Below are 24,839 nucleotides of genomic sequence, written 5' to 3' on the forward strand. Positions count from 1 at the left end.
GAGATGGGGATTCTCCCACTAACCTGGGTAGCGAAGCTTGAGTGAATCACTAGTGGGCAGTCAGGTGCAGAAGGAGTTCTGGACTTCTTCTGTCTTGTCAGGTTCTGCTGGTTTGTATACTTGATAAAGGTACTGTGTGAGTTTTCTTTGTTTAAGTTGGTGTGGCCTTAACTTGTTTATGCAGAGTGGTGAAAACACAGAGTAGAGGAGGTAGAGAAGGTACAAAGGAGTAGGAAGGTGGATGAGGCAAGACAATCAGAAAGAGATGTGCAGGATGGAAGCTACAAAGAGCAGGAAGGGGTAAACATCATGGTTGATAGATAAGCGGATGTGATGTTATGTTAGGTTTTTCGTTGGGACTAGGAAGTACTTGGAGTAGAACCTATGGTCTTGGTGTGCCCATGGGGCCTTTTATATTTCTATCCCCAAGAGCAGTGATCCCCTCTTATTCTTGGGGAAGGATGAAGGCTTCCTTGATTTGTAGTTTTGGAGGGATGGTTGAAGGATTTCTTACAACTTCCAAGGTATGCCCAGACACTACAAGCTGTAATATGGCCCTATCTTTTCTTATTTGATGCAAATTCTGCAGGAGGTGGGGATTCTCCCACTAACCTGGGTAGCGAAGCTTGAGTGAATCACTAGTGGGCAGTCAGGTGCAGAAGGAGTTCTGGACTTCTTCTGTCTTGTCAGGTTCTGCTGGTTTGTATACTTGATAAAGGTACTGTGTGAGTTTTCTTTGTTTAAGTTGGTCTGGCCTTAACTTGTTTATGCAGAGTGGTGAAAACTTCTCAACTCAAGATGGATCTGCAGCAAGTCCCCTGATTGGTTAGAGGTGTTTGAAAGGCAGACAATGAACATTCCAAACTGCCTTTCATTGTCGGAAGCTCACTTGAGAGGTCCTGTTTTTGCTGAACTCCAGGATTATAGGACCCAGGACCTCTCCTGGGCCATTTGGATGCAGAGACAGAAGTTTATTCTGGAAGTCTTGTCAGGATTGTGCGGGAAAACAGGTCAGGAGCAGAGGTGGAAGATTTTTGGAAGACCAAAAGCTAAGTGACAATTTATTTACTCCCTTGAGAAGTTCTTATGTAAAGACACAGTAGTACCAAATTTATTCTCTAAGTCATTTTTGCCAAAATACAGTTTTGGAGAGCGATTATATACTAGTTTTTATTTGTTTTGTGAGTTCAACAAACTGTAACGTAACAACTATCAACTGTTTAGTTTGGCTGGGTGATCGCGCGTATCAGTGTGGAACTTCAGCACATAATTCGTAGCTCTCATTACGTTCGGATATTTTTTCTTCAAGCCTCTGGAATCTTCGAGGCGCTCGTTTGATTGATACAGTGCTCGAAGTGGCGGCACAGTCGGGCAGCGTATTGCATTTACTGTGCGCAAGTGTAAATGCAAAGTTACTTCCCCTCTCGGTCGGGAGCCGCAGGAAGTCTTTGTGTCGCGGGTTCGTTACAGCGGAATAGGTGCGCGCGGCATTTCGGATTTAACTCATTACTAATTTGTGCCGCAAAAGTGTAGGCAACAAATAAAAAGAACATTACGTTACCGGTGCGTGAAGGACCCAAGCACTGATTACTTGTGTGCGCATGCTCCGAACATTCTCTGCAGAGAACAAAGGTGGATTTGTTTGTTTTCACACCTGCTTACATCAGATATTTATGAAAACACTACGCGTGGAAGGCAAGTTTAAAGTTTCAGTCACACGCATGCGCATTAGAGGTTTAATGAAACACTAAGTTGGCGAGTCAAACTCTCCAGTGCACACTCACTCGCATGCGCACAAGAGTTTAAAAGGAATGCTACACCAGGAAGGCAAATTGAATGCACAAACTTCTGAATTCACACAGGTGATCCAGGAGCAATGTTAACAGTGTGAGCAAGACTCACTGTTCTCACCAAGGCAGGGATTGTCTGCAAGTTTTAAAACTGCTGAAGAAAAAGCACAGTCTTGTTTTTGAAACTTCTATATTTCTTAGTTAAAAGGTTGCAGTACAGAGCGCCAGTTTTCAGAGTAAACAAGAGAAACAGTTTCCTGAAATTACCAAATCTGAGGAAAGTATTTTTAAAGTAGGAGCTTCGAACTCAGGCAGAGTAAACACTCCTCTAGGCCATTTGAAGAGGAGAACCAGGTAGGATACTTACTGGAGGTCGAAAGCTGGTGTTTGTTATTTTATCCCTTTCCCCTTTCCCTTGGGAGTGTATCTCGCTTAGCTGTCCAGTCAGTTCAGGGTGTTACATTCCTGGGTGATTGTTGAGGTTCAGCAGCTTCTGTGAACATCAGGCTGAAGAACCACCTGACATGTCTTGAACCCCTTTTCTGATCTTTCCCTTCCTGACCTTTAGGAGGACTGTGGCTGCTGGTACCTCATGTAGAAGAAGGAAGGAAATGCATACACCCTGTGCAGTGCATAGGACAACCCAGAGATCGGATTGTGAGCCCTTTAAGAAGAAAAACTGGTGCTGGGCTTGAAGAGAGAAAATGGCTCTGGCTGTGTCTGTCTACTTCAATGGACTCTGGGTGTCATCTACATGTTTGCTGAACAGGTCTGTGTCAACAAATTTAATATCCATTCTGAGAGGGGGCAACCATTGATTGGACTGCCTATGGATGCTGCCATATATGGTCATGGCGACTGCCTGATTGAAAGGCCATGGGATAGAGTTGCAAGAATCGGATATGGCCTGTATGTGAATGCAGCCTGGGATTCAGAACCTGAATTCACATCTCAGAGAAACCACAGAAGTATGTATTAGTCGAGTATGGTAAGCCTTCAGTGGTTGGTTGGCTGCCACAACCATGAAGACAGCCCTCTGATTGGAAGCTCGGTTTCCCAATTAGGTTTGAAGGGAGGCTAGCTCAGGGGCAATGCGCTTCCTTTGGAAGCAAGACAAGGCAGAGCAACATGGGTTTGATCCCCGGGTCAACGCTTAAAAACATGTAAATAACCAATTATAATATAATTATAATTATTAATTTAAAGGTCTGCATACTTCGTTGTGGAACCTGGGGATGAGTCCTAAAACACAGACGAAAATGTCTAATCAAAGAGGGAGAAGAATTACAGGTTGTTGAAATCTTCCAAGAAGTGTCCTGCCTTCAAAACTCTGAAAGTATCTGCAGATAATAGACTTGTACCCACCAAATATAGACCAAACATGTTGCTATGGTCCCTTGCCCTGATGGGATAGTCTAATCACAACCTTGAAAGGATCCCCAAGAAAACCTCAGACACTAAGAGAATTGGCAACTAACAGAGTCTCAAACTTCATGCCCTGGTTATTGTTCGTTTGTTTGTTTATTTATTTGTTGTGCGCGCCGGACCCAGGGGTATCAGGGCACAGGTGAAAAGAGAACTTGCAGCTTAGTTACAGAAGTTAAGGAGCAAGGTAAGGACAGGTTACCTCAGCGTTACAGGGTGAGGGTAAACAGCATAGACAAGTATAGCGGCATATAGATGTAGACAACATGTAGCAATTTACAGATATTTACATATTAACAAGACTATGTCAGAATACATTGTATGCATTGTATGCAGGCAAGGCTAAGTTAGTGCGGTAGTAAAGTGTCGGTTATATGTCTTTCTCTGTGAGCCATTTAATTATACTCTTTCTGAATTTGATAAACGTTTGGTCAGATCTGAGAGTGTGTGGCAGGGAATTCCATAATTGTGCTGCCCTAACTGGGAAGCTGGACCCTCCAATGGTGGACAGTTTGAATATTGGCACTTGAAGGCAGTTGGGGTTGGCTATTCTTGACGGTCTGATGGAGTTTTTTCTGGTAAATTGTTCTGTTAGGTAGCGAGGTGCTTTGTTATTTAAGCATTTGTGTATGAGGGAAGCTGATTTGAGGTTGATTTTTTCTTGGGTGGAGAGCCATTTATGTTTCCTTCTTATATCAGAGATGTGTGCTCTTCTAGGGATGCTTAAGGCAGCCCTAAGAGCATTATTTTGTAGCGCTTGTATTCTGTTAATGGTTTGTTTGTTTGCCCCTATGTAGAGAGCATTACAATAATCAAAGTTTTGATAAGATGAGGGTTCTAGAAAGGATTAAGCAACTGTCAACTGACAGGAATTGTTTTCCTGCTCTTATTAGTTTGCATGTGTAGACCGTAGATGAAGCCAATTAATTTACCTGTTTGGTGAGGGATAAGGTTGAATCGAGGTAAAAGCCTAGAGTTTTTACTTCTCTGGCGACCTTAATAGTATTCCCATCAATAATGAATGCCGAGTAATTAAGGTTACGTTTTGAGATACGAGCTGCAGTGCCCAGAATGATGAGCTCTGTTTTATCATCGTTCAGACACTGGCCATGGTTAGCCATCCATGCCTGAATGATGCTATAGACTCTATTCACCAAAGCCAGATCTTCTTCATAATCCCCCGTAAGTGGTAGGAGAATCTGGGTATCGTCTGCGTAGTTGGTATAGGTGATACCCAGATTGTCAAGATCGTCAAAGAGTGGCTTGGTGAAGATGTTGTAGAGTGTTGGTGAGACGCACGATCCCTGGGGCACCCCACAAGTAATGTGTATCGGGTCTGCTGCGGCCGATGGTGAGAAGACCCTCATAGTCCTGTCACTAAGGAAAGACTGTATCCAAACTATAGCTTCCTTTGAGAAGTGGGCCGCTGAGTCCAAGTGACTACACAGGACTCTGTGGTCCACCAAGTCAAAGGCAGCTGAAAGGTCTAGTAGGAGGAGAAGTGCTAGTTTTCCCTCATCTCTTAGTGAGTCTTTTTGGGCCTTTAAATCGATAAGGGCTGTCTCTGTGCCATGTTGTGGTCGGAAACCGGATTGGCGGGCACCTAAGAGTAGGTTGACCTCGAGGAAGTTCTGAATTTGGGTGTATGCTACCTCATCTAGGATTTTTAGTAGAAATGGCACTGTGGTGATGGGCCTGTAGTTGGTGGATATGTTCGGGTCCAGTGTTTGTTTTTTCAGAAGAGGGAGTACCCAAGATTCCTTTAGATTGCGCAGGATGATTCCAGTCGTGAAGGAGGAGTTAATGAGTTTGGTGATGAAGGGGGCTAGATCTCTAGCAGCGTCCTTGATCAGTTGTGCTGGGCATTGGTCACCTTTGCAATTGGAGGGTTTCAGCACAAGAATCGTTTTCTCTACCTCAATAACCGAGACCTTAGAGAAATGAAATTGGATATGTTCTACGGGTTTGGACTTCAGTGTTTTGTTCGGGGGAGCTTGTGTTTGGGCTGATAGTAAAGCTTTCTTTAGAGCTATTTTGTTTTGGAGCTTGGCCACTTTGTTAGTGAGTGCCGACTGTATGTCAGTACACCAGGTTTTATCTTTAATAGAGTCATCCTGTACTACAATTAGGGTTTCCAATTCTTTCAGGGTGGAGAAGAGCTCCTTCATGCTAGAGTTAGCTTGTGTAATCCTGTTGTTATACGTTTCTTGTTTGGCCGTGAAGATATCCTTTTTGTATTGCGTTGAGATACTTATTAGATTCGTTTTATTTTCTATAGTGGGATGTAGATTCCAGGCCGTTCCGCATTTTCTTTTCTGTAGTCTTAGGTTTTTTAGGTGAGGTGTAAACCAGGAATTAAGATGCTTTTTAGGTTTACTATTCCTAAGTTTTAGCGGAGCAATGCTGTCAAGAGCGGTAGTCATAGCATTATTATATTCTTCCACTAGTAAACCTGGGTCTGTATAGTCTGGTAGCGAGTTGAGAATAGGGAGGTTGTGAGGTAGGATATTGTCAGCTGTGATGTTTTTCTTATTTCTAGTTAAGGTGGGTATGGCAGGAGGAGGTGTAGGTGCAGTGGGTCTTTTAGTATTGAGAGTGAAGGCGATTAGGTCCCCAACAATTAAGAGGTGAAAGCACAAGAACTAAGAAGACATAAATGACAGAATCTGGGGTCTGTATTGACAAAGCTCGTGGCAGGGTAGTGCCAGATAGAATGCCAGGACAAGTGCTTTTACCAGTGTTCTTATCTCTGCTGCAACGCTAAATGTGTGTTTCACACAATCCAATCCCTTTATGTACATTTTTTGAGTCCTTGTCAAGTAAGCCATGTCAGTCCGACTGAGAACACTAACCTTCGGGGGAGCAAGTACTATATTTTTACCTGTAACCTGTATTAATCTTTACTTGCCAATGTAAAGTACATTTTCAAAATCACCTCTCCATAGACATTCTTTAATTCAAGGCAATGTTGTGTTACAATGTATTTGGGTCTACACTGTTCCCCACCTTAGAGCTAACTTTGATAAATCGACAACTGCTACCACTGAGTGAGTCAAGAAAAACTTGCATCAAACCTGTCAGCCTAGGTTTAAACAGTGCCCTCTTGCGCTGAAACCACAACTATGATTCACAAAAAGTCAGTGATCAATGGGCTGTCTCTTCTCAATTTCAACTTTGATGTGGAACAACACTGAGCATACGTGACCTGAGCTCCTGGAACAATTTTTGCACTTTACCTGGCACTATGATATACCAGATAGGAGGAGGGAAGCAGCCCCACCACTTTTATAGGAGATGCACGGTAGCTATGGTGGTGCAATGATATGTGAACAATAGATAAATCCCCCGTGAATTCCATGTCAGCATCATCATTCATGAAACAACATACAGTGTGATTAATACCAAATTATATGTACGTTTTTGCAAATGTACAATTTTATTAATTATGTGAAATGTGTTCTCTGTCACAGGGTACAAGAAACAATTGAAAACACAACCATATATGAGCAAAGAAAATTTTTAGAATGTTGTGTTACTGTGATAACTTCACCACACCCTATGTGTAAACACACTTGTTATTTATTACAAAACTCTAAAAACAATTATTTTTCTAAATCTATTTCTGCCTAGAAATGATATTTTTCCCAAAATGTTTGGGTTTTTCGTTCATTTAGAACCTTCTTCAGGGGGAATTAGATCATTGATGAAGCAGCAAACTGCCTGCTCTGATGCTTTTGGTAGATCACCAGGTGGCAGTGACTTGGCTGTGTTGCACCTGTAAAGGATGGTATACATGAAGGTTCTAAATGCGTGACCCGAAAATTAGGGATTAATCACACCTTATGTTGTTTCATGAATGATGATGATGTTGACATGACATTCATGGGGATTTATCTATTGTTCATGTTAGTTTGACATAACTGGTCTAATCTCCTGTAAAGCTCCCTCTCATTGGATTCTTAGGTGCAATTATATGTAAAATATCTGGAAACTGTGGGAGACTCTCAGAGAGATTAGGTGCTTACAGCAAAGGCACATGATGCACAATTAAAAACAATACAGTCCATGAAGGTCTTTCCTGCAATTTCTGCCTGTCTGGTCTCTCGGAAATAAAGGAAGTGGGCTAAGGTAACATATCGGACAGAATAAAGAATTCCTACTCTGATGAAGATCCCAAAGAATGCAAGAGAAAAAAATAATAATTCAACACCAAAACATTGAAGGTGTGATGAACTCCTTAGGGGATTAACTATGTGTTTTAGCAGGTCATTGTCTTAACACAAACAGGTTGTTTTTTAGCATTTAATTTATTAAACAGTGTTTTGGGTGGGGTCTTTTGTCATTTACTTCTCTTTATTAAATGATTTGTTTTCACAGGAGCATGACCTATCTTCTGGGTTACAGTGTTTGGACTACTAGGAGACAGGTATTTTAGTGATTTTCAACCATCTGTGGCTTGTGACTTTTTTATATTCTTGCTTTATGTGCTTTTGAGGGGAGACATTATTACTCAAAGTTATTGACAGTACTGTGTTATGATAACAACTCTTTTATGTTGGGTTGATAGGTTAAAAGCTGACGTTTGTATGAGAGGATAAGGGGTTTCTCTATTATTTCTGATCATTATTGGTTGTTTTCTTATGTCATTACTAGGTTTTCTATATGGGGACCTTATTTCGTATGCTTCTTTGTTTTTTGTTTCTTGTTTTCTATCATTTCTTTACAGATAGGCCCCGACAAAGGATCTGGAAGGATATGAAATGCATTGGCAAAGGATCTGGACGGATCTGAACAGCCATGCCAAAAGTCAGCAGTGCCACATTAAAAGGCGTCTGATGAAAGGCTTCGGCACTTGTTTATTGTTGCACCTCGCCACTGGACTGCTTTCACGCGTGGAATACGAGGACCGCAGAACTAGCATGTGCACGCGATTTTCCGATTCAACTACTATCTCGGAACATGTCTTAATATTGATTCCTCGAATTCAGCAATGGCAATTGCACCACTTTTAATGTGGCACTGCTGACTTTTGGCCTGGCTGGCCATTGCCTTTGAGGTCCCTGACATTTTGGGAAGCTGTTCCCTTGCTCTACAGCTACAAGTATAATTGTGTTTTCCTCATGAAGACGTTGCTAAATGACTGCCATATGTCAAAATCGGTTGAGAAATTGGGGGATGTGATCGTCTTACACATCTAACTGATCCACTCCAGAAGTTGACTACATTTGCTATAATTCTAGTGGTCATGTACATTGAATGCACTTTATAAAATTAAAATGTGTTAGTTATGACTTTTAGTAGGTCTTACCATATATGTATTGTCTTTGGGTAGACATTTTATGAATTGTTGTATGCATGGTGGCTGTTTGTGAACGAATGGGTGAATGATATATTGTCAACTGTATGAATTGCTATGCTCTTAATGGTTAATTCTCCTGCAATGTAAATAATGTGTTAAGTGCTGATTAAGTCACGATTAATTTGTCTGTTGAAATGATGTATCAGGTTTAATAAAATCCCTTATTGATACTTTGTTTATAAATTAAACTCCTCTGGGCTACTTTTTCTGAGCTAATCTGAGTAGCACAAAGACAGGTGAACCAATCAGAGTTTTCAGATATTGCATCCTTTACATTGATCATAGTATTTGCATTCCGGACCTGCTATAACTGGCTTATTTCCCCCGAGTTAGAGAAAAAGGCTGGGACCTCTGCATTGAACTTCCTACTGCAGAAGCAGATAGTGGATTGCCTGCCCATTTCGCAATCCACTTCTGCGTTACTATGACACGATGAGATATATTTTATTTATAGCATGCCTACACACAAGTGTTTCAAGGCGCGACAAGGCAGGGGAGGGGAACAAGGAGGGACAAGACAACAATCTTATTAGGCCCTGTGACATTGAGATCGCGCAAGTGCAGGGGAGAGGGAAGGGGAAAAGTGCAAGACAAAAGGGAGGAGGAGCAAGTGCAGGACAAAGGATCTGAACATCGAAAAAAAACAAGAAGTGCGGCCAGCGGGTGGCAGTGCAGGGTTAAGTGCAGACAGCAAGTGTTAGATAGTGCAGGTAGGGGGGCTGTTGGCTTGGAGATACAGTCCGAAGTGCAGGGTTTCCAGGAGGCAGTGCAGTTGTACAACTGGGAGGGCAGGGACCTGGGCCCGTGGTTCAGAGGGTAGCCAGGTAACCAATGAAATATTATAGGGGGTGGAGAGGGGATTTTCTCTCATATCTCATTACAAGTACACGTCTAATATACACTGTTTGGAGTTAAATAAAGGTGAACATAAAAACGAAATGGCGTTCCTTACATAAGATATTGATGGATTTGAAAAATATAAAACATTTGAACACAAGCAAATACACCTTTGTACATTTAAATATAAATGTAAAGATTTTTAGATACATACCGAGATATAGTTGTTGCCTCTGTAACAAATGCAAAGAAAAATATTAGTATCTAGCAGGTAGCTGACACTCAAACGCAGAGCTAAGTAACACAACTCACACTACACCTCAACGAATGCATGTTATAGAACAGACAAGAATAACGGTTCCAGGAAACATTCTTAATAGTTTGCCAAGATCGGCTATAAATTCAAAAAATAAATACAGAGCAGAATGGTGCTTTGGTCAAAGTGAGCAAATATGTGCCACAGTCGAAGTGGTAGCGATTGCTGGAAGTAGGAAAAAAACAAGATAATTACCACAAAAGTCTGCCCTAAGGAACAGCTGCATGCATAAATATCAGCAGAGCAGAGGTACAAATCATAACCTTCAACATGTATGCAAAGCTGCACAATAGTGTAAACGTTTTTATACTGTAAAGCTACCCATAGAAAGGTTGATGGAGTGATATTGTGCACTACACAAGTACATGACTTCCCATCCACCCGCCTTAGCACTGTCCTTACACTACCACATCGTGTTTATCTGTTTGTCAGGGCAGATGCCAGTGCCGCATTAAAGGCACATCAGGAGCTAGCTGTCTGTATTATATCTGTGGGTTGTGTCAAGGAGTAAGCACAACGTCACCACATTCTAAAGCAATGGAGGGGTGAAAATGTAGCCATAAGAGGAAACGAGGAAACACATGGGAGCACGCTCCTTCTCCCTCATCATCAGGATCTGCTAAGTATAGGCAACATAAATGTGGATACCACTCTGAAAGATTTATGACTCAGAAGGACCGGGCAATCACAGCTGCCTTACCTGCCTCCATTGGGGCACATAGTCATACCAGTGCTATCCTCCCTGAAGTCGCAGTACCATTAGTGGAGGCTTAGGATACACAAAAAGAACCTCAAATAAAAGAAGGGAGCAAATAATCCTGAGTGATGCAGAGAAGGCTGCTGCTATCTTTTCGAGCAAACACATCAAAAGGGAGGCCCTGGAAGCCATCCTGAATTATACGAGGGTGAATTTCGATTTTACGGCGCCGCCCTTAAAAAGTTGAAAAGCAGCTGTTCAAGAAATGTAAAAGGGGTACCTAGAAGACATTCCACATTTTATGAAGACATTGAACTAATGCTGCTTAAGGTATGGTGATATACTGAAATTTTGAAGCGAAATACCCAGACAGTGTGATGGCAGGTACACTGTTGGGGGATCTCATTGGTCAGGTTAATTCTTTCATTCCCTGAGTGTGACAGGGTCAGGGGCTTGATCCTGTCAAGATGGGGCAGGCCCTCTCTCAGCCTGGGATAGGTGACCTACCAGGGCATATGTCAGATCCAATCCTAACCCTAAGGTGGGTGAAGGAGCAGGGGGACCAGTCCCTAAACACATTGAGAGTGCCTTGTATTGTGTAGAGAATGGCACCAATGGTCTGTGACACTGTACCAGCTTGCATGGTTTCTGGCCTATGTTATTTGTTCTATGTTTCAAGGCTATGACATAGAGCAGCTAACGTGACCGGTGCCGAATAAGAAAACCAAAACACCAGCTCTGAGTCCCAGTCTGCCAACAACCGCCAGGACACCTGTAAATGTGCAAATGGCAAATAAGAGTGGGGGCCAAAAAGGAGAACACCAGCCGTGCCAAGCCAGAGACCATAGAGAATACCAGTGAACAGAAAGGGAGTATGGGCCAAGGAGAACTGTTAAACATTTGGCCAGGAAGGACCAGTCCCAGGTGTTAGTGTCAGGGCTCACTCTGAGTAGTTGCTGGGAATTCATGTGTCTTCTGAAAATGGATGAAGTTATGATTTGGGAAAGAACTCTCTTTATTTTCACTCTCCGGTTTGGGCCTTAACAGTTCCATTTAGAGTGTGGACACTTGCCCTAGCCAAGATTGAGGCTTCAGTCAATGATCTGATTGGCTGAGTTGTACTGAAGGTCAGTTGGAAAACACAATTAACTGCCTTTCATTGTCCAGAGTTCTGCTGAGGTGGCCAGGATCCAGGAAGCTCCCAAGTTAGGGCCTTTGTTTGAATCAGGAAGGAAAATATCTCTTTTTGAACTCCATTTGAAAATAGTAACCAGAGAAGATTCAAGCTAAGTGTTCATTCTACTTCATTGTTCAGTTATGACCAGTTCTCCTAAAGAAATCTTCATGTAAAATACTTGAATTCTCATTCACTACCGACAGGAAAATATATCTGTAATGAATTGACTTTTAAAAACAGAAAAGTATTTTGAACTTTAATTTAATTGTTGGAACTGAGAGCGCTTGATATTTGTTCACGCTTTAATTTTGAGCGTTCTGTTTATTTTTTCTTAAATTTTACCGTGCGCTGTAAAACTGGCTTTATAGTCTGCAGTTTCATTGTTTATGTAAAACCGCTTAGTCAGTTATTAAGGCAAAGCTTTCCCCGGTCCTCTGCATCGGTCGTTTTATTTTATAAACAGATTCCCAGAGAGTTTGTTACGTGCAGCCTTCAATCTGAGTGCATGGCGTATAAACGTTGCCGTTATAGCGAAGCCGCCTTCACATAATCAAGCGGAAGGCTTCACGGCTTGTATTAGTATCAGTTTCCCACTCCTGCTGACACGCTTGGAGCGCGCGCGATCAGAAGGTTCAACGGCATTGTGTTTTTTCAGGGCCGCAATCAATTTATGAAACAAGAAGTTCCGAGGCACTTCTGAGTCTGTTTCTCTTCCATCTGACACGCTCTGTGCGCGTGCAGATTAAGACATTCACTGTATTATTTACCTAGAGCTGCCTGAACAATAGCAAGTGGAAGACTCCATGGCTTGGCTAGCTCTCATTTAGTTTCATACAGAGCTTTACTTGACAGCATTATATAAACAACCGTTTACCTTTTGTGGATTGTGCAGTGACTTATTTCCTCTCAGTGGAGAGAGGAGACAGCACGGGTTGCACAGACTGTTAGGTTTAAGGAAGGGGAGTGACACTTTGGCTCAGAAGATTATCCCAATGTTTCCTGGTGCAGAGAACAGTCTTAAAATAGGAATTATTGTTCTTTAACCCATTGACTCCTGCTGCAGAGAAAAAAGCAAGGAAGCAAAGTTGCTCATTAAGACAATCCATGGGTTTTTGACTTGAGATGCTTTGCATTAAATATATTTTTGAAAAATCTCTACATGCTTTCAATCTCCAGTAAGATTACATTGCTGGCACAAGCTGAAGAGTTAGAGGAAAGATGTAAATAAGCAATGAAGTATTTCTTTACAGAAAACTTTATTGACTTCTCAATTGAATGATCCTAAGCGCCCCTCTAAGCCTTCAGCAGAGGGAGAACAGGTAACAATTGAATCTATATGATATGTGAGTTTCTGGAGGAAAGTGTAAGTGCATGTTTCTTAACCAGAGTTGTTGTTCTATTTTTTCTTTCCCACTACAGATATCCTGAGGGCTCAGAAGGAATCTGTTCCTGTTTTTTATTTTATCCTCTGCCCCTTTCCCCCCCGAGGGTGTTAAGTGCTTAGACGTGAACTATAAGGTTGAGTGCTTCATGCCTTTGTGGGTCTGTCGGGGTTCAGCAGCTCCTGTGGACGTCAAACCAAGACTCAGCCGGACATTATGAAAGGCCATAATTGAGTCTACCTGAGCTGTATGGATCCCGAGGAGACCACTATGCAGGTGTTGGGAGATATGATATGGGAGTTGAGGCAGGATTTAAGAATTTCACATAAGGATAGTGAGAGTTTAAGTAAAAGAGTGGAGGAGTTAAGTGAAAAGGTAGCTCAGATGCAGAGATTAGAGGAGAGTCAAGCTGTTCCAAGGTCCTCAGATTCAGGAGATCCTCCAGAGCTTTATAGAGAGGATGAGAATCGTTTACAGGCTGGTAATGGAGGAGCTCTCGGGGGAGTTAGGTCATTTTTGATGCCAGTACCACTAGCACCTCCAGAACGTTATGGTGGTGATTCAAAGACATTTCAGACTTTCCTCACTCAATCCAAGACAAAGCCAGACAGTTAGAAACCAAAGGGTGTCTTGCCTACTACTCCCCGGGAATCTCTCTCTCTCAGGTAGCCGGGGCACGGCCATCACCTTTGGATCCAGATCCTGGGGGGACCTTTGCGGGAGGATCAGCTGGGTGAGGGGTCTTTGAGGGGTGGGGGTGAGGCAACCGATGGTGAGACGCGGTATTCCCCCCTTTTCCGTACCCATGCCCGATCCTATTTTATATATCTGATACCCATTAGTCGTCCCCACATGGACACAAGGCAGAGCATAGAGACACACTCTGAGCAAGGTTGAACACGAGAAGGAGCAGATATTCTGGGGTGAAGGCAAACCTACTGGAGCAGGATGACCGATCGAGGGACTACAGCAAAGGGTAGAGAAACCCTGAAGTTCCCTGCAGGAGGTCGTTGCCTCCGGAAGCCGAGGAGACGTGGAGAAAGCCAAATCACAGACAAGAAGAAACAAGCATTGTGTTTCAAGGACGCCAGCGACCCTCCCGGGTAAACGACAGAGTTAGGGAGGTGAGGCCAAACCTGTGGTGTTAACCTTGACTCGTAAATCAAAGTCGCAGAGACAAGAAAGGAACGCGCTCAACCAGTGAGTTAGTGGAAGGCATGAAAGGCCGGTTTGTGTCAAGGAAAGATTGAAGCCGCAACACTATCTCACAAGTGAAGGTTGCACACATGCTGATGAGACACGGAAGAAAGCTAACCAGTGATGAACTTTTATGTGCTGATAACTGCGAAGCCAGTGATACAGAGTAGTGGAGTGGTCCAGCGAAAGGAAGTAGCCCACCCGAAAGTCTCTGCGAAATGTGAAATGTTTTGTTATAAAGCAGCAAACAAAATGAACATACTCTGAATTGCGTAATGGTCGAGATTAACCCTGGAAAAAGGGGAAGTAAAAAGGTGATTGCTTAAAAGAAAGATTTCTTTGAACTTTTTGTAATTACAGTACTGAACTACCAACACCAAGAGACACTGGGGCAAATAACATAAGAGTGTGAGCTGAAGAGAAAGTCAAAGTGGTCCTGCAGAGGTCTATAGTAAAAGCTTTGCACATTCGAAAGTCTTCAACATCCATGAAAAGTCTGAGCCCGATTGAGGGAGACCGGAAGTATAATAGGTTAGGGGAAGGGAACCCCTAACAAATGTGAATTAAGCTTAGGGAAGGGAATCCCTGCAAGTGCTGTGATTGAGAGGTCTGAGCCTGGCTGATGGAAACGTATGTGAACTGTTAAAGCTTTGAGAGGTCCCAGCCCAACGGAAGGATACCTATGCAAGCTTTTTGTTGAACTGTGAAAGAACTTTTAGAACATTGAAATAAGTGACTATAACGTGAGGCATTTTGAACTGCCTTTGATTTGAGAACCTGAGCCAGAGGGTGTCATCCCATCTACGGGGGCTACCTTACTCTGTGCTGTCCAACGTGGGGAGGAGAGCTGACTCAGTCACTTGATTATTTATGTTATAACACTGATTTTCCTTTGCATACATATTCCCCTTTACACATGTTTTGTATAAGAGATAGAGCGGGCATTAGGTTTTGTTAGTATAGGCCATTTTGATTTGACAGAGACTGCGTTTTCCTTATTATAGAATGGTAGAGACGACTCCCATCATAGCTATAGGGAAATGTAGGAGTTTTTCCAAACCCTGAACATTGAATAAAGGTTTTGAAACTTGTACCTCTTGTGTCAGTGTCATACTTGTGATAACATGCCTCCCTTACACAGGGGAAAGGGCATGGTTTTTCCCCTTTTGTAATGGCTTGGCAGGCGAAGAACGATGGTCTGGAGGGTTGCCCAGAGCAATGCCAGAGGTCAAGATTTATTCTAAACCTTCCAGCTATCAACTCTTTTGTTTTGCTATTGTCACCCCGAGTGGGAAGGGTATGCCCAGACGTGGGTCCCTTGCCTGCTGGGCCTAGAGACCCAAGCTACTCCTCATTGATGACGCCCAACAAGGCTGAAACATGTCTGGGGATGCTTGTGGTCTCGTGCAAAAGGGATGTGACCTAGCAGTTCGGGCTGGACTACCCCTTTGGGGGTGGGACCAAGCTTGATTTGCATATGGTTTTTCCCCTTTTGTAATGGCTTGGCAGGCGAAGAACGATGGTCTGGAGGGTTGCCCAGAGCAATGCCAGAGGTCAAGATTTATTCTAAACCTTCCAGCTATCAACTCTTTTGTTTTGCTATTGTCACCCCGAGTGGGAAGGGTATGCCCAGACGTGGGTCCCTTGCCTGCTGGGCCTAGAGACCCAAGCTACTCCTCATTGATGACGCCCAACAAGGCTGAAACATGTCTGGGGATGCTTGTGGTCTCGTGCAAAAGGGATGTGACCTAGCAGTTCGGGCTGGACTACCCCTTTGGGGGTGGGACCAAGCTTGATTTGCATATGGTTTTTCCCCTTTTATAATGGCTTGGCAGGCGAAGAACGATGGTCTGGAGGGTTGCCCAGAGCAATGCCAGAGGTCAAGATTTATTCTAAACCTTCCAGCTATCAACTCTTTTGTTTTGCTATTGTCACCCCGAGTGGGAAGGGTATGCCCAGACGTGGGTCCCTTGCCTGCTGGGCCTAGAGACCCAAGCTACTCCTCACTGACGACGCCCAACAAGGCTGAAACATGTCTGGGGATGCTTGTGGTCTTGTGCAAAAGGGATGTGACCTAGCAGTTCGGGCTGGACTACCCCTTTGGGGGTGGGACCAAGCCTGATTTGCATATGGTTTTTCCCCTTTTGTAATGGCTTGGCAGGCGAAGAACGATGGTCTGGAGGGTTGCCCAGAGCAATGCCAGAGGTCAAGATTTATTCTAAACCTTCCAGCTATCAACTCTTTTGTTTTGCTATTGTCACCCCGAGTGGGAAGGGTATGCCCAGACGTGGGTCCCTTGCCTGCTGGGCCTAGAGACCCAAGCTACTCCTCACGGATGACGCCCAACAAGGCTGAAACATGTCTGGGGATGCTTGTGGTCTCGTGCAAAAGGGATGTGACATAGCAGTTCGGGCTGGACTACCCCTTTGGGGGTGGGGCCAAGCCTGATTTGCATATGGTTTTTCCCCTTTTGTAATGGCTTGGCAGGCGAAGAACGATGGTCTGGTGGGTTGCCCAGAGCAATGGCAGGGGTCAAGATTTATTCTAAACCTTCCAGCTATCAACTCTTTTGTTTTGCTATTGTCACCCTGAGTGGGAAGGGTATGCCCAGACGTGGGTCCCTTGCCTGCTGGGCCTAGAGACCCAAGCTACTCCTCACTGATGACGCCCAACAAGGCTGAAACATGTCTGGGGATGCTTGTGGTCTCGTGCAAAAGGGATGTGAACTAGCAGTTCGGGCTGGACTACCCCTTTGGGGGTGGGACCAAGCCTGATTTGCATATGGTTTTTCCTCTTTTGTAATGGCTTGGCAGGCGAAGAACGATGGTCTGGAGGGTTGCCCAGAGCAATGCCAGAGGTCAAGATTTATTCTAAACCTTCCAGCTATCAACTCTTTTGTTTTGCTATTGTCACCCCGAGTGGGAAGGGTATGCCCAGACGTGGGTCCCTTGCCTGCTGGGCCTAGAGACCCAAGCTACTCCTCACTGATGACGCCCAACAAGGCTGAAACATGTCTGGGGATGCTTGTGGTCTCGTGCAAAAGGGATGTGACCTAGCAGTTCGGGCTGGACTACCCCTTTGGGAGTGGGACCAAGCCTGATTTGCATATGTTTTTCCCCTTTTGTAATGGCTTGGCAGGCGAAGAACGATGGGCTGGAGGGTTGCCCAGAGCAATGCCAGAGGTCAAGATTTATTCTAAACCTTCCAGCTATCAACTCTTTTGTTTTGCTATTGTCACCCCGAGTGGGAAGGGTATGCCCAGACGTGGGTCCCTTGCCTGCTGGGCCTAGAGACCCAAGCTACTCCTCACTGATGACGCCCAACAAGGCTGAAACATGTCTGGGGATGCTTGTGGTCTCGTGGAAAAGGGATGTGACCTAGCAGTTCGGGTGTTGCGATCCGGACTCCATGGAGACTGTGGGAGCATTGGAGGAGGAGATGAGCTACTCGCGATCATCGCGATGTCGGCGTAACGGTCCAGTGTTGCGGCCGATTCGCGGTGTGCGCGATGACGTGTTTAAATAGGCGTCGATACTTTCACTCAGCGCGTTGCAACCCTGCTATTCCGGTTGGGTCTAAGCGCTGCTTGAGTGTTTTCGCCTGTGCCTTCCTCCGCTGTGTTTTTCCTTCGCTGCCCCTCCTAAGCGTCACCTTCAGGGCCTGTTACTTCCCTTCTCCTTCTGTGACGCTTCTCTCTGTTTCTCCAGCCACTTTGTTGCCGCTTGTCCTGTTACCTGCATTTCTTCCCACTCTCAGTCCATGTTCTTGAGTTTCCGTCCCTCCCGGTCCTTCCATATTTTCCTTGCTGTACCTTCCTGTGCATCACCCTGCTACTCCCAGTGCATTCTGGGACTTGGAGTTTCCTCATTCCGATTTACACCATCTTGGATCAGAAGACCAACATCAGGGTTTTTTCAGCCTGTGCTTTTTCCCTGAAGTGGGGTGGTCTCCCTGGGAGCCCCTACTGCCGACTTCTTGTCATTAGGCAGTGTGGCTTCCAGAGGAGCTCACCCTAAACCCAACAAAGAAAAGCCTAACGACTCTTGGCGTGAAAGAAGACAAATCCCCTCGGAAGATTCATCCTGCGACGAATCCACAGGTGAGGAGACGGAGGAGGAGGTGAAGTCAGTGGGTGAATCTTTGTTTACTGTCAAACCCGAGAGTTTGCAACGCCCAAGAATGGCCAGTCTTGAACAATATCAGGAGTTGGTAAATGCCATACAAGGGATTAATTTGGAAGTACAGACCCTAAAGACAGACAATGCGACTCTTAGAGCTGACAATACTGCCTTAAGGCAACAGTTGCTCCAGAGGGAAGATACCCGAGGTGATCTCCCCTCGTTACCGCTATCTTGTGGCAAGTTTGATGGGAACCCGAAACGGATTAAAGAATATTTGGATGCTTGTTTGGTATATTTTAGATTCCGACCTAAAGCTTTTGAGCAGGACCAGGTTAAGGTCGGCTTTCTAATATCCAACATGGTGGGAAATGCCCTAGCATGGGCCACCCCACTTGTGACAAGCGTAGATCCTGTCCTAAATGACTACGGTCAGTTCGTACAACTGTTCCGTGGCCGGTTTGAGAGGCCTGAAGTACAATACTCTTCATATGAGCATCTATTGGATACCAGACAAGGGACATCGGATGTGCAAACTTATATTTCCACTTTTCAAAGATTAGCGCAAGAAACCGCATGGCCGGATTCTGCAAAACAAACACTATTTAGAAGAGGGTTACATGATGAAATAAAGGACAAACTGGCTCGAATAGCCAGACCCTCCACCTTCCAAGACCTGATTACACTAGCCCTACAGATTGAATACCGTATCAACGAAAGGCGAATAGAGAAGAAGAGACCCAAGTCCAACCCTCCACTAGCTCCTCACCTGTCTATCCCTTCGGACAAAACACCTTTGATGTCAAGTTCTGAAGAACCAATGCAGATTGGATCGACTAGAGGGCCTCTGACTGCCGCAGAAAGAAAGCGAAGAAAAGACTTAGGTCTTTGTTTATATTGTGGTTCAGAGAGACACCTACTTCGAGATTGCCCGGAAGTCCCTCCAAGAAGGATGGGAAACGACAAACCCCAACCCTGAACAGGGACAAGGAAGGGGTTCAAACCGTAAATCCCTGTCTACCTACCCCATCAGCCACCTTGGACACCTCACACCATTTAATGGTATTCAAGGTACAGCTTAAGTGGACAAACCACAGTGGTGTCGAATGTCTTGCAATGTTAGACTGCGGGGCTGCTGGTAACTTCATGGACGACCAATGGGCCCAGGCCCAATCCATACCAAGAAGAGCCAAGACGCAGCCTATTCCGGTTGAGTGTGTGGACGGCACTCCCCTGACTTCAGGACCAATTCTTGAAGAAACCCAGGAGTTATCAGTCCAGATGCAGTTCCATCAAGAACAACTGAGTTTTGATCTAATTAGGGCGGCACATATTCCAGTAATACTGGGCATGCCTTGGCTTAGAAAGCATAATCCTCGTATAGACTGGAAGGCCAATACCGTAGAATTCCGATCTGATTTTTGTTCGGGTGCTTGTCTTTCTTCCACGGAAAGATCAGTTACTCAGGAAGGACCAAAGCCCATATGCAATGTAAACCTTATTCCTTCACAATACAGAGACTACTCAGATGTTTTTTTGGATTTGCATCCCAGGCCTTTGCCTCCACACAGACCAGAAGACTGCAAAATAGAACTACAACCAGGGGCGGTGGTTCCATTTGGCCGTATGTTTCCCTTATCTCTCCCTGAAAAAGAAGCCTTGAGGGACTACTTAAAGACCAACCTTCAAAACGGATTGATTCAAGCCTCCACTTCTTCAGCAGGTGCATCCCTGTTCTTCATTCCAAAGAAAGGAACTACCGAACTCCGGCCTTGTATAGATTATAGAGGCCTCAACAGTTCTACAATTAGAGACAGATATCCCATGCCGCTCATTAAAGACATAATGGAGGCAGTACAGAAGGCTACCTGGTTCACCAAGTTGGATCTGAGGGGTGCTTATCACCTACTCAGAATAAAACAAGGTGACGAATGGAAGACCGCTTTCAGGACGCCTTTGGGACATTACGAATACCGAGTTATGCCCTTTGGTTTAGTCAACGCTCCTGCTCAATTCCAACGCTTTATGGACAAGATCTTTGCAGACCTTCTATTCACATCAGTCATAGTGTACCTGGATGACATTCTGGTTTATTCAAGCACTCTGGAAGCCCATCGCCAACACGTCAGAGAGGTGTTACAAAGACTTCGTCATCACCACCTTCTGGCCAAACCTGAAAAATGCATATTCGAAGGCAAGACGGTTCCATATTTAGGATTTCTCTTAAGTGCAAATCTGATTGAGATGGACCCACAGAAGACTGCAGCAGTTACCCAATGGCCTGTACCTAAATCAGTTAAAGATATACAGCGTTTTTTAGGCCTAGCAAACTTTTATAGAAAGTTCATCAATGGATTCTCAGAAATGGTCCTACCCCTGACTGCACTGTTAAAGAAGGCGGTGAAGTTTACGTGGTGCCCAGAAGCAGATGAGGCTTTTAGACAACTTAAAGAAGCCTTTACCACGGCACCAGTACTTAGACAACCAGACCAGATGTTACCCTTCATTCTAGAAACCGACGCCTCCTATGGCGCAATAGGTGCCGCTCTTCTGCAGAAAAAGGAAGATCAAATGGAACACCCCATCGCCTACTATTCAAGGACACTAAACCCTAGTGAACGAAACTATTCAGTACTCGAAAAGGAACTCCTTGCAATTAAAAGAGCCTGTGAGGAATGGAGGCACTTACTACAAGGGGCCCAACACCCCTTTCTTGTACGCACAGATCACAGGAACTTAAGCGTGCTACAACAACTGGAATGCCGAAATTCACGCCATGCCAGATGGGCCTATTTTTTTTCCCAAATTGACTTCACACTTACCTATGTACCTGGGAGGAACAATCAGCTCGCAGATGCTTTATCCAGAAGTAACGGAGAAGAATCGGGAAAATACACAGGTCAAGAACTTCTGTTGTCAGGAAAAAGATTTATCGGCACAGTGAACTTGTTTCTACAACAGGTATACGACTCACAAAGGAAGACATCTTTACCCCCGGGGGAATCACTAAACAGAATAGGGAAATTCTGGTTTAGGGAGAACCAATTGTATTTACCTACGCAAGAGCTCCAGTCCATGGCCCTATCTTGGTGTCATGACACACCAACGGCAGGACACAAGGGTCAAGCGGTCACCTTGCAACTCATTAGAAGACATTTCTGGTGGCCTACAGTCGTCAAGGATACCAAGAGATACGTCTCTTCCTGTCCTATCTGTGCCCAGAGCAAATATAGCACGGCCAAACCATTGGGTCTTTTACAACAGGAAGAACCCCCAGCTGGACCCTGGCAACATGTTTCAATGGACTTCATTGTTGACTTACCCAATTCTGGAGGACATACAGCCATAATGGTTGTGGTGGATTCGTTCAGTAAGCTGGCTCACTTTATCGCCTTGTCAGGCACACCCTCAGCTTCAATGACGGCTGAAAAGTTTCTACGTGAAGTGGTCCGACTACATGGTATACCATGTGCCATTGTGTCGGATAGAGGAACCCAATTCACCTCGAAATTCTGGACCCTTCTTTGTAAACAATTACAAGTACAACGAGCCTTATCATCCGGATACCACCCAGAAAGCAATGGTCAAACTTAACGCCTGAATGCAACTCTGGAACAGTATCTTAGATGCTTTTGTAACCAGGTGCAAGACAACTGGTATCAACTCCTACCAGTTGCTGAAGTTTCCTACAATAACACCTTTCATTCTGCAATAGGCATGAGCCCATTCCACTGCACCTATGGGTATAACCCCAGACATTTACCCTTTCCTGAAATACTATCCACAAAGGTCCCTTCACTTGATCAGTTAATGGGCGTGTTGAAAGAAACGCATAAAAAAGCTCAAGAAATACTGAGACGTAGTAGACAAGGTTACAAACGATGGATCGACCCAAGAAGAAGACCCAACCCCACATGGCAGATCGGTACCAAGGTCTGGCTTTCAACCAAATTCCTACCCAGATGGGTTCATCCAGGAAAGTTTTCTCCAAGGTACCTTGGTCCTTTCCCCATTACAGAATGCATCAATCCTGTGGCCTTCAAATTATCACTACCACAATCTTTACGAAGGATCCATCCGGTATTCCATTCATCTTTACTCAAGGAATATGTTCCAGATCCCTATAATAGGGGTTATAAGAAGAAGGTCCCTAGAACTTCGTTACCGCAAGAATACGAGGTATCCCGTATTCTGGACTCCAGGTACAAGCAGGGGACTGTCCAATACCTTATCCTATGGAAAGGATATCCATGGTCCGAAAGATCCTGGGAACCGGCTAGGAATCTGAAGGCTCCTCGACTCCTGCGCCTTTTTCATAGATTGCACCCAGGGAAACCAGGGGGTGTGCCGTTGAAAAGGGGTCATACTGTCACGATCCGGACTCCATGGAGACTGTGGGAGCATTGGAGGAGGAGATGAGCTACTCGCGATCATCGCGATGTCGGCGTAACGGTCCAGTGTTGCGGCCGACTTCGCGGTGTACGCGATGACGTGTTTAAATAGGCGTCGATACTTTCACTCGCCGCGTTGCAACCCTGCTATTCCGGTTGGGTCTAAGCGCTGCTCGAGTGTTTTCGCCTGTGCCTTCCTCCGCTGTGTTTTTCCTTTGCTGCCCCTCCTAAGCGTCACCTTCAGGGCCTGTTACTCCCCTTCTCCTTCTGTGACGCTTCTCTCTGTTTCTCCAGCCACTTTGTTGCCGCTTGTCCTGTTACCTGCATTTCTTCCCACTCTCAGTCCATGTTCTTGAGTTTCCGTCCCTCCCGGTCCTTCCATATTTTCCTTGCTGTACCTTCCTGTGCATCACCCTGCTACTCCCAGTGCATTCTGGGACTTGGAGTTTCCTCATTCCGATTTACACCATCTTGGATCAGAAGACCAACATCAGGGTTTTTTCAGCCTGTGCTTTTTCCCTGAAGTGGGGTGGTCTCCCTGGGAGCCCCTACTGCCGACTTCTTGTCATTAGGCAGTGTGGCTTCCAGAGGAGCTCACCCTAAACCCAACAAAGAAAAGCCTAACGACTCTTGGTGTGAAAGAAGACAAATCCCCTCGGAAGATTCATCCTGCGACGAATCCACAGGTGAGGAGACGGAGGAGGAGGTGAAGTCAGTGGGTGAATCTTTGTTTACTGTCAAACCCGAGATCGGGCTGGACTACCCCTTTGGGGGTAGGACCAAGCCCGATTTGCATATGGTTTTTCCCCTTTTGTAATGGCTTGGCAGGCGAAGAACGATGGTCTGGAGGGTTGCCCAGAGCAATGCCAGAGGTCAAGATTTATTCTAAACCTTCCAGCTATCAACTCTTTTGTTTTGCCAGGGGAAGATTAGACCATGTAGACACAGGAAAGACAAGTGGGAAGGGGAAGGATGATGATACCAGGAATGACAGGGGTATAAAAACCCCAGAGCACTTATGGGGCCCGTAGCATGGACACCTTTGGGGTCCACCTTCACTGAACCAAAGAAATGACTTGAGGCATTTTGAACTGCCTTTGTTTTGAGAACCTGAGCCAGAGTGTGTCATCCTGTCTACGGGGGCTACCTTACTCCATGCTGTCCAACGTGGGGAGGAGAGCTGACTCAGTCACTTGATTCTTTATGTTATAACACTGATTTTCCTTTGCATACATATTCCCCTTTACACACGTTTTGTATAAGACATAGGGCAGATAGGGCAGGCATTAGGTTTTGTTAGTGTAGGCCATTTTGATTTGACAGAGACTGAGTTTTCCTTATTATATTAATGGTAGAGACAACTCCCATCATAGCTATAGCGAAAAGTAGGAGTTTTTCCAAACCCTGAAAATTGAATAAAGGTTTTGAAACTTGTACCTCTTTTGTCAGTGTCATACTTTTGATAACATGCCTCCCTTACACAGGGGAAAGATCAAGGGAAGATTAGACCATGTAGACAGTTGATAGGAAAGACAAGTGGGAAGGGGAAGGATGACGATACCAGGAAGGACAGGTCATCCTGTCTACGGGGGCCACCTTACTCTGTGCTGTTCAACATGGGGAGGAGAGCTGACTCAGTCACATGACTGAATCAAAGAAATAAAGGGATCCAGAATATCTGGTTGCACCCCCTTTGTCACAATCACCACCCATTGCTTGATATGCTGACTCAGAGCGATCAAAATAAGCATGGGTACTCCCTTTCAGTCCCCTTAACCTCTTCATTTTTGCTTTAATCAGAATAATGTTTTAAAAAGCATGTCACTGTCAACATTAGTAGTCCACAAGGGTTCTTGTGTAGGTACAGGACACATGTTTACCAATAGCAGCCACGTGGAAGGTGTACTGGCTTCAGTATAAATGGTGTACACAGATTGTATGAAAAAGGTGCGCAAAACCCTGAATAGACAGAGGTCTCAGATTAGCAGCCTCGTAGAATGTAAAAGTGCAGCATGGATAGAGGAGACCAAGTAGAAGCACAGAGAAGGTACATATACCATAGGATACATAATGGATGTAGATTAGAAACTACTAGGAAGATGTCTGTATCCAGACAGACTGAGATTAGAAAGGGACATGGTTTTCAAGTG

General features: G+C 44.8%; 1 protein-coding gene across 1 annotated transcript in view; it reads right to left on the reverse strand.

The window, feature by feature from the left end:
* The window catches only part of LOC138467193 (tropomyosin alpha-1 chain-like), a 996,954-nt gene that overhangs the window by 596,662 nt on the left and 375,453 nt on the right, over nt 1-24,839 (reverse strand). Inside the window, exon 8 of the mRNA XM_069607248.1 lies at nt 9,626-9,644. Coding sequence (XP_069463349.1) covers nt 9,626-9,644 — 19 coding nt within the window. The remainder of the gene's footprint in view (nt 1-9,625; nt 9,645-24,839) is intronic.

This window comes from Ambystoma mexicanum, chromosome 4q (genome assembly GCF_040938575.1).
Source record: "Ambystoma mexicanum isolate Mex_15411 chromosome 4q, UKY_AmexF1_1, whole genome shotgun sequence".
NCBI lineage: Eukaryota > Metazoa > Chordata > Amphibia > Caudata > Ambystomatidae > Ambystoma > Ambystoma mexicanum.